The 10,693-nt window shown below is 39.1% G+C and overlaps 1 protein-coding gene across 2 annotated transcripts in view; it reads right to left on the reverse strand.

Moving 5' to 3' along the window:
* RUFY3 (RUN and FYVE domain containing 3) overlaps positions 1 to 10,693 on the reverse strand; it is a 97,487-nt gene that overhangs the window by 84,910 nt on the left and 1,884 nt on the right. The window contains exon 1 of one of the 2 annotated variants that reach the window (XM_010839100.1): positions 9,962 to 10,661. The exons of the other annotated variant lie outside the window; for it this stretch is intronic. Within the exon in view, the coding sequence (XP_010837402.1) occupies positions 9,962 to 10,013 (52 nt within the window). The 5' untranslated portion in view covers positions 10,014 to 10,661. Of the gene's footprint in view, positions 1 to 9,961; positions 10,662 to 10,693 lie in introns of those variants that run through there. 2 annotated transcript variants of the gene reach the window in all.

Below are 10,693 nucleotides of genomic sequence, written 5' to 3' on the forward strand. Positions count from 1 at the left end.
TCCTCCAGTCCAGTGTTTCTCATGATGTACTCTGCATATAAGTTAAATAAGCAGGGTGACAATATACAGCCTTGACGAACTCCTTTTCCTATTTGGAACCAGTCCGTTGTTCCATGTCCAGTTCTAACCCTTGCTTCCTGACCTGCATACAGATTTCTCAAGAGGCAGGTCAGGTGGTCTGGTAGTCCCATCTCTTTCAGAATTTTCCACAGTTTCTTATGATCCACACAAAGGCTTTGTCATAGTCAATAAAGCAGAAATAGATGTTTTTCTGGAACTCTCTTGCTTTTTCCATGATCCAGCGGATGTTGGCAATTTGATCTCTGGTTCCTCTGCCTTTTCTAAAACCAGCTTGAACATCAGGAAGTTCACGGTTCACATATTGCTGAAGCCTGGCTTGGAGAATTTTGAGCATTTCTTTACTAGCATGTGAGATGAGTGCAATTGTGTGGTAGTTTGAGCATTCTTTGGCATTGCGTTTCTTTGGGATTGGAATGAAAACTGACCTTTTCCAGTCCAGTGGGCACTGCTGAGTTTTCCAAATTTGCTGGTATATTGAGTGCAGCACTTTCACAGCATCATCTTTCAGGATTTGGAATAGCTCAACTGGAATTCCATCACCTCCACTAGCTTTGTTCGTAGTGATGCTTTCTAAGGCCCACTTGACTTCACATTCCAGGATGTCTGGCTCTAGGTGAGTGATCACACCATCGTAATTATCTGGGTCATGAAGATCTTTTTTGTACAGTTCTTCTGTGTATTCTTGCCATCTCTTCTTAATATCTTAATACTGTAGTGTGTAGCTGTACTTTACCTTTCGGGCTGCTGATTACAAGGTAATAGTCCATTCTATATATAAACAGTTTTTTATCCATTTTCACACTGGTGAGCATTTGGCTTATTTCTAATAAGTTTTCATTTTTAAATGATATTATTTAGATGCTTTTCAGAAATAGATTTCTGGTAGGTATACCAATTCTTCTCCAACAGCTTTGAAGGTAAGAGACCACTTCACTTATTCCTTTTATAGTTAGCTGACTACTCCTATTACGGAGTTCCTATTCTACACACAATAGTGCTTCTTAAAATCAGTCAACTTGTGCAACTAAATCAGTTTGTAAAGCTCACAAGTTCTGTTTCCCAAGGCTTCCTGGGTCATGGTTTTACAATTTAAGAAGAAAAGTCTTACCTTCCCTCAAATTTCACTAGTTGCTGTTAGCACAAAAGTGTTTTTCTCAATGAATTATCATCATGATGACACGTGGGAAAGACCAGATGTTTCTGCTAAATTATAAGATTATCCAATTGAATGATCATGACTTTGTCACATGCTCCCATCCTCCCTCCACTTCCTTCCCTCTCACAGACAAAGCTCCGTTACATCTACTGCTGATGTTGAGATTGCTGCAAGTTTAGGTTTATACATTTGGCAAGCTCAGTACTACTTGGTTAGATATTAGCCAAGAATGATATTATATACAATGAGTAACCTGAGAAGCTGAGTCATGACGGCCAGACTCTGACTGCCAAACACCACCAGGAGTAATATTATAATGCACATTTTTCTTGTTAAAATTAACCAACACAAGACAAAAATAACTCCTGCCTTAATAACTAAAGTGGGCTTCATGGCTAAGTGGCAGGAGGTAATAATTTATAGATGTAAAGCTACCAACTGCTTGGTAGCCCATCTTGAGAAATTTATCCTACCTCAATTCATTCAAATATTAAAAAGGAAATAAATAACTAGCTTCAAGACCACAGGCTCTGTAAGCACTTGGCCTGTTTTGCAAACCACTGCACACTTGCTTAAAACAGTACCTTCCCAATACCAGACTCTCAGTAGATACTTGTTGGTATACATATGAAACTTTAAAGTACTCTATATTTTTGCAATGGTGTATTTCCACCCTCCTGTTTCACTTCAGTCATGAAAACCCCAAGTTCTAGAAAATCAAGCTATATTTATGCCCCAAAAGACACTTCATTCTAACACAGGCTTTATTCATTTATACATAACAAATTCAATCATTTAACAAGTATTGTTGTTGTTCAGTCGTTCAGTTGTGCTGACTCTGTGACCACGGGGACTGTAGCATGCCAGGCTTCCCTGTCCTTCACTATCTCCTGGAGTTTGCTCAAACTCATGTCCATTGAGTCGATGACGCCATACAATGTATAAGGTATTATGTGCTAGTCACTATGGATATGAAGAAAGAACAAAGGCAAAGACAAGAAACAGAAAATTATGGGCGTTTAAGGACTTCCGAAGTCCCTGTGACACATGTGGCTAATTCAGTGCTACTTACATATATAACTGTTTTTTCTATCACACTGGTATCTTGTGAATTTCACATTCATTTTTTTTTTTAAGCAAATAGGGCTTTGCTGGGCAGAACAAGAAACTTGAGGGCCACTGCTGCCTAAGGAGGAGCCTCCAGTTTGGAATGTGATTCCAGTTATGGGAGACAGTGAAGGAGGCTGAGAGCACATGGACTCAAGTCAGAATGCCCACAGTGAATCCTAGTCCACCACTTAGAAGCTGAGTAACCTTGGCAAAGTATTTGTTTCGGCGCCCGTTTCTTCACTGACAAAATGGGGATACTCCTATTAACTACTTCAGAGTTAGATGAAATAACGTAAGTAAAATGCTCAGCATGGCACTTTGCACAAAGCAGACAGTCAGTACATGGCAGCCATTATCATCATTTCACAAGTGATTCTGCCTTTGAGAGTTCTGGGAAAAAAAAGAGGAAGGGGATATATGTATATACATAGCTGATTCACGCTGTTGTACAGCTGAAACTAACACAACACTGTAAAGCAATTATACTCTAATATAAACAAAAACCTATCATCACATGAAATAAGAGTCAGTAAGGATCAATGTTCAAGGGACTAAGGTAGAGGAAAGTAAAAAGGTGATCTGAGCAAAGGGTATTGTGGGGTAACTCTTGAGCCTTGAGGAAGGAAGAGGAGAGGGGTCAGAGTTTTACCAAGCCTTCACATCTGGTGACTGTATCTCCTAAGTTCATAAAAAAAAGGCAGGGGAAGCAGATAAATGTCTGTGGAGAGTCCCTAAAAAGACTGTATGGTTAGAGACAGGAACCTCATTTTAAAAGGCAACACGCTGAACCAATTAATTTATTCTGCTTCCTATGTGCCACTTGTCACAGTCTGCCAATCTCTCCTTTCCTTATGGATTGTGAGGTTTCAAAACTTCCCACCTCTGCCCCACCGTTCACGCCACTCACCCGACACATGCGGAGTTTCATGTCCACTCCGTATACAGCAAGTCTAGAACCACACACTTAAGATGTTCTTTGCAAAGAGTATGATCTTGGCCCAGCAGCGCCTGATTCCTGATCTGTTATGTTTTAGGAAGACTATGAATTAACTTTGCACAGTTATTCAAATAGCTACAGTAGAGGGCATGACCATATTGATACGTACCCTCTCAAGTACCACTGCTTTTGTAAATCTAAAAGCATTTCTTTTCACATAATTTCAAATCAATTCTTTAATGCTTTGGTATACTATTAAATTATTCCCAGAATAAATTTAAAAGCTCATATTTGAGCTACTTTGCACTGTAGAAGAGATTATAATGTTAATAACATTTGTATAGAAATGTGACAGCTGTGATATTCTGCAAAGTTCATTAAAATGGGATTCTACTTTTATTTATGATGGCTACCAGTTGCCTGTGCAATGACAGAGAAGCAGCATGTCTTTTATGCAACTTGTTTAATTATTTCAGGAATTTTCAAAAATATTAGCTGACAAGGAGTTATCATTTCATCCAGTTAATAAGGCTAAACTCTTATCATCATCCACCTAGACTTTTTACTACCTATGACCTACACTAGAAACATATGTTCTCTTAGCTTCTGAAGGTGGGAGGGAGGTTGAAGCAGGAGGGGCCATGTGTATACCTATGGCTGATTCATGTTGATGTATGGCAGAAACCAACACAATATCGTAAAGCAATTATCCTCCAATTAAAAATAAATAAATTTTAAAAAGTCACAAAGGGAAAAAGATGTGAGACAAAATACATTCTGGTGAACATGTTCGGCCAATACTATTCTTTCAGTCTGAAAAGCTGCTTTCTTTGTCGCCTTTCCTCTGCTGTCTCTCCTACCCAGCAACTTTTTTTACTGCCCTCTCTCCAAACTGGTTTCTTTAAGGCCTTGGTGAGGGAGCATACTGTGATTAACTCATGAGCTTTGGATACTCAGACTATTCAGGAATGTGAATTCATTCTCTATCCTTCAGTTTTAAAAAAAAAGCAATATATATAAATATTGAATTATCAAGTTGTGTACCTGAAACTAACATAATATGTCAATAATAGGTACCAAGGGAGGATGGGTGGGGAGAGGGTTAGATTGGGGGTTTGGGATTGACATGTATACACTGCCATATTTATAGCAGATAATCAACAAGGACCTACTGTGCAGCACAGGGAACTCTGCTCAATATTCTGTAATCATCTAAATGGGAAAAGAATTTGAAAAACAACAGATACATGTATACGTATAACTGAATCACTCTGCTGTATACCAGAAACTAACACAACATTGTTAATCAACTATGCTGCTAAGTCGCTTCAGTCGTGTCCGACTCTGTGCGACCCCATAGACGGCAGCCCACCAGGCTTCCCCGTTCCTGGGATTCTCCAGGCAAGAACACTGGAGTGGGCTTCCATTTAAAATTAAAAATGTCAATTACACCTCAGTAAAAACAGAAAACAAAACAAAACACACATACTTCTAGGGACAGGGTCAGAAATCTCTGTTAACAAGACCTCCAGGTGAATCTGATGTGTGCTGATGTTTGAGATAAGACTCCCTAAAACCAAAAAATCAGTATCTCCAGAATATAATCTTCTAAATCCAAGGTTACTATCAGAATTTATTTTACATAATAGTTTCGATCAGGCACTTAAGAGATTGAGTCAAATACTCCGATGACAAACATCTGTTGCACCCATCTATTTCCCTGTATGAATTCTATATGCACTACTCCTCCTCCCCATTTTTTATTTTCAGCTTTCATTTTTAAGTGAGTGGTTTTGTGTATTGGCTCTTCTATCTGATGGAAATTCTAAGAAATACCTCATAAATATAACCCCCTAAACTGGTAACTACTGATACATGTGAAGTTTTTGCCTGCCTGCCTAGCACATAAAAATATTCTATTCATAGAAATGGTAGTCACTAAGTACCACAACTATCTTGCTAGTTACGTTCTTTATTCATAATTGTCTGGGTTATAGAACTACAGTAAAATTTTTGTCGTCTAATGAACAGCCTTTTAGGATTCTATAGTATCTAAAATGAAGCTAAGATCAGAACTAAGAAATAAGAAAACTCTGAATGAATGAACCCACGATTATCACTAGCAAAGCAGCCAAAACAAAGTCAAAGGCTCAGAGATTACATCTAATATTCTGAAACTGTTGCTTTGTCCATTAAGAGCCTAACAGGAGTTTTTGATAATTCCAGGCCAGAAGAGTAGGTAAAAGAAAAGAAAGCAGGCAGAAAAGAAGGGGAGAAGATGGCTGGGGAGACAACTGTGACAGTCCAGGCAGCAGTGGTGATGAAAGTTACATCAGCAAGGCAAGAGGCAGACAGCTAATTTAGTCATGAGGCAGGAACTGGGGCACAACCCAGTGCCTGAAATGCTCAGGATCCCAGGGCATTTCAACTGTGTGTAGAAAGGATGCATCTATTTAGTAATTTATTTACTAATAAATAAATTAGTATTTATTTATTAGTAATAGATACTACGATTTAGTAATTTAGGGTAATTTATTACTAAATAGTAATAATTTTAGTAATAGATTACGTAATAGATTTAATAATAGATTACGATTTAGTAATAGATACTCTTAAGGACTAAACTGGAAAAGGGCATGGCAACCCACTCCAGTATTCTTACCTGGAAAATCCCATGGATAGAAGAGGCTGGCAGGCTACAGTCCATGGAGTCGCAAAGAATCAGACAGGACTCAGCAACTGAGCAAGGTCAAGAATTAAACTACAGGTCTCTGGTAGTCACCAAGCTACAAACAATTATACACTGAAGATGCTGCATTTCTGAGGTTTTCCCCCTTTTCTTACGAGTCCTTATAGCTGCCATTTGACAAAATGGCATTTAATGAATCAGAAAGTGGCTCCTTGCATTCTGAACACAGTTGGAAAAGAGCTGATGGTTATAGATTTGTGAATCACAAGGCTGTAAAGAAAGGCACTGCTTTTACATTGATTATAACAAAAGGCTGTCTTTTTAAAAGTCACAAATCAAGCAGAAACCTACTAATGAGGTGAATGTGCAAAACTTTTCCATTCTGATGGCTGGACCCTTCCCTTCATACCTCTGCATTTGGGGCAGAGGCCTCTATATTTGCAAAACCAGAAAAAGTACTTTTGTCTTTTCAAAGTTTAAAAAGCAAACAGCAGATGAACTGATTAATGTGTATTCAACTCCTAACCAGGTATAATGTTTTCTATAGTACTGTTAAACAATGAAAAAAGGAGAGAGACATAATAATAGAAATATCCATGTTGAATAAACTAAAGTCAGTGAATACATACATATACAAATAATGTATATATGCACACACACACACACATATATATAATATATATATATCTTTATACAGTAAATGTGTGTACGAAACTGGGAACATAAAATTGACTTTCTCCCCTTAAATACACATTCATGGTTTTATACGTAAATGAGAAAGTTCCTTCCCTAAATCATGGACTCTTAAAGTGCATCTGTGAGAAACAGCTGAATGCTTCTAGAAGCCTTGTCCTCTGCACTTTGCAGGGCTCAACCAAGGCATTCACTGTTACGTATACTCAACTTTGAAGTGGGTAGTCATAGTAACGCTGCCAGTCCTCCCCAAGGCTTTTTCTCCCTTCTTTCTATTCCTTTCCTAGCCCTCCTCCCATCTCAAAACAGCATACACAAATACAGAAAGCTGCTTCTATGAAAGTGTGACTTTTTTTGTACACTGCTGTATTCGAGAGAGTAAATGGCAGAGATGTGGGCTATTTGCATGACACTGCCTTAAACACAAATGTCTGTGGTGGATCTGGGAGCTGAAAGAGGAAAAGAGCTGTCAGTAGAAGCTGATAACCATGCAGATGGCAGGAGTGCCTTTTCCTTCCGACTAAGGAAGGAGAAGCCATCTCTTGTCCATTCTGTCCACCCATAAGACATCTCAAAAGTTAAGATGGAAAAGGAAGGCATTAAAAGTGTTATTGGTGTGCCCTTGGCACAGAAAGCCAAACTCTGATCATAGGTGTTTGAAACAAGGTATGGGTTTATTTGCAGGATGCCAAGCAAGCAAAATGGGCAGCTCATGCTGACAAGACCTGAACTCCTGGATGGCTTTCAGCAAGAGGAGAGGGTCACAGGATGCGTGATCAGCTCAAGAACCTTCTTCTGATTGGCTGATAACATGCTTATGTTTCAGGAATCTCAACTTTCTGGTTCCAACCAGTCTGAGGTCTACAATGCTTGAGATCTACGTGTGGTGGACATCTTCCACCTGGGTGGGGGTCTTAGTTTCTACAGAACAATTCAAAGGTGTATGTCAGATTGTTATCTATATCCCTTCAGGAGAAACTAGGAATCCTGTGACTCTACAGTCCTCTTCATTAACCTGTCCTTGGCTTGAGGCTACTCTTTGGCACTCAGGAAAAGCCTGAGTCTAAAGTCTTTTTTTTTTTTTTACAAGTAAGAAATGGGGGACACAGAACGACTTTTGTTCCTGGAAAGGCCCCACAGGGTCCTGTTGGTTTCAATCCCCCCCTTTCTTTGATACTCTTTAATCCTGAGGGGAACAGTTGTGGGACAAGAAAGAGAATGAAGTCTTCAATAGAGGGTTTAACCAAAAACTCGGCATAAGAATTGTGTTTTAGGGGGACTTGGTTTCAAAAGTATTGGGCTGTGGCATGCAAGAAGCTCCTTCTCAGAGAGCTGATGAAAAACTGGAATGAACAGTCATACGCCAAGGGGGAGAACTCCCCATGCAATATGAACACACACAGTTGTGTGAATGCATGCAAAAGTTCTGCAAGAAAACTCACCAAACGCAAAGGTGGTATTCTCTGATAATAAACTATGGTGTTGATGGAAGAAGCCGGGGGACAGGAGGGCTTGAGGGCCCACAAAGAGGAAAGTTCACTTCGTGCTCAATGTACTTTTTAATTTTTTTTGTGCTCAGTGTACTTTTGCACTATAAAACATTTAAAGAGTAAGAACAGATGCATGCATTACTTGTAATTTTTATTAAAAAAAAAGGCATGGTAGAATTTTGAGACTTAAAAGCTAGAAGCATAAAAATTTAGCAGATTACTAGCACACAGAGTCAGATTGGCACATCAGAAAAGTTTCATATTGCATTTAAGCTCATTGAGTTCTTTTATAGACCGTATATCCTGCAAGATTTTACATTGAAACCTTATATATCATGATTCCTACAGTTTAGGCTACTTCCTCTGCACACATTTTTGCTATTCTTCATCGGTGTCATTTACAACAAAGCTCCTAAACTCAAACGTAAAGGTTAATTTTTTAAATTTCTGAGTACCGTCAAGATTTCTAAAATGGAGATAATAATACCTTAATAGACACCCTGTCAAAATTACTGTATATGTATACACTTCTGGCAAATACATTAGCAAGAGTTAAAAATTTGGTGTTGAAGAGGCAAATATTCATTACTTGTTGAGGTTGAGTCTAAGTACTGCCCTGGTAACTGAAGTGAGAAGTCTTCTAAAAACAGTTGGTCTGAGGTTGCTCAAATAAGGAATCAGAAGACCCCAGGTACATTACACAAAGCAATACTGCACTGACTCTACAGAGTAGCAACAAGGAAGTATTTTTATTAATATCTAGGGTATTCCTTTTTCCAAGTTTGTGTATTCTAAAGTATATATTAAAATAACAGATAAAAATAAAAACAGTACAAAATAAGAACCACTTGAAGACAATTTTATAGTTGAATAATGTAAGTTATCAGTGATCTTTTACAATATAAACTGTCCCTCAGTGACTGGTCTATAAAAAGTGTTAAGTGGGACACATATTTCCCCAATAATTTTTCTGGGTATTTACACACGTATAAACTATTTCAGAAATTAAAGGACAGGAGAACTTTATGTGTGGACAAATCATGCCACATATCTACTATCGTAAGGTAGAGACCAAGGAATCACAGTTACAAAATTTAAGCTTTAAATTCTCACTGCTGATCTTGATCAAGCTAAGGCCCCAATTTTCTGAAAATACTTAAAAAAAAAAAAAAAAAGTCAGCCCTTATAAGAGGAAGGAATCAAATAAATCAATGAAATTCAGGTAATGCCCATAACAGATACTGGCCAATAATTGAAAAATTTTTTCTACATTACACCTTCTACCACAACTGTTACACAGAGTTATAAAGAACTGAGGGGAGGATCTTCTTCATTCTACAATGACTGGTTAATAAGCGGTATACAAAAATACAGTTTTAGGAAGAAGAAGGCAGTGCTTAAAGAACAAATCAGAAAGCAGATTCCTTAGAAAATGAAAACTAGTGTTGAGAATATTCTTACCTTCACCTCCTCTACTTATAAAAAGACTCATTTCTGACAATATTAGACACTCCCTTTTGGAGATTAGTGGATTACTGCAACACCCAAAGGAAGATTTTACTAAAACTCTTAGTCAATGGTTAGTGTTGGCCCCCATTCTAGGTAAGTAAAACAGAGAAGCTAACAAAGGACTCCCTCCAGGAGAACCCAATGGACCCTAATTTGGAGAAGAACCATCCAATCACGTCTGCTCTTCGCTCGAAGAGCGTTGGGCTCGGTAGGCAGAATCTGGTCAACTTCATTCCTTCTCTCACACTGTTACTTAGGACAAATCACTTAAACACACTGATTTTCAGCTTCCTCACCTGAAAAAGCGGCATACTGAATTATAGCGATGTGAGGGTTAACTACGATCATCGCAGCACAGGCACACAGAAAATATTCAACTAATGTTAATCTTTTTCTAGGGGACGGATCAGAGGGAGAAAGGGCAATGTCAGGGTTTCTTGGCAGTGCAGAACAGTTAAAGGGTTTGCTTTGGTGCTAAAAAAGAAATTTCTAGCTATGAGACAGACCTGAGACAGAGATAGACTGATTCTCTCTTCGCCTTAGGCAAGTCTCCCTTTTCAGAACTCATACAAGCCAAGTTTTCGGCAATTATTTCAGGTCTTGTATCTTCAGTCACATTTTCACACTCTTAAGATCCTGTCGTCTTAAACCAGACTTCACACTGCCGCAAGTCTTGTGTACACACTGCCTACTCTAGGACCGCGCTCACTAGCAAGGAGCGCCAGACATTTTTGGACCGATCCAGCACAAAGTGGGTCCTCTGCATTCAGAGGGCTCCGGTGACAGTGTTCTTAAAAAGGTGGAGGCCTCTTCCTGTCAAACGAGATCATCCCAAGCGGTGCCCTCCCCAAGCCACACTTTCCCTTCTCATCACCCCGGCGCACAGTTCCTGATTTCTCTTCCCACTGTGGGAGGACGGATCTGTGATATTTACGGGTGTAGACTGAACGCTCGTAAAAAATTCAGTGGTCCAACCGAGGCCACGCGGGCGGCGGCAGCAGCGCAGCAGCCACACCTACTCGGCGGCC

This window comes from Bison bison, unplaced genomic scaffold (assembly GCF_000754665.1).
Source record: "Bison bison bison isolate TAMUID 2011002044 unplaced genomic scaffold, Bison_UMD1.0 scf7180017864110, whole genome shotgun sequence".
NCBI classification, from domain to species: domain Eukaryota; kingdom Metazoa; phylum Chordata; class Mammalia; order Artiodactyla; family Bovidae; genus Bison; species Bison bison.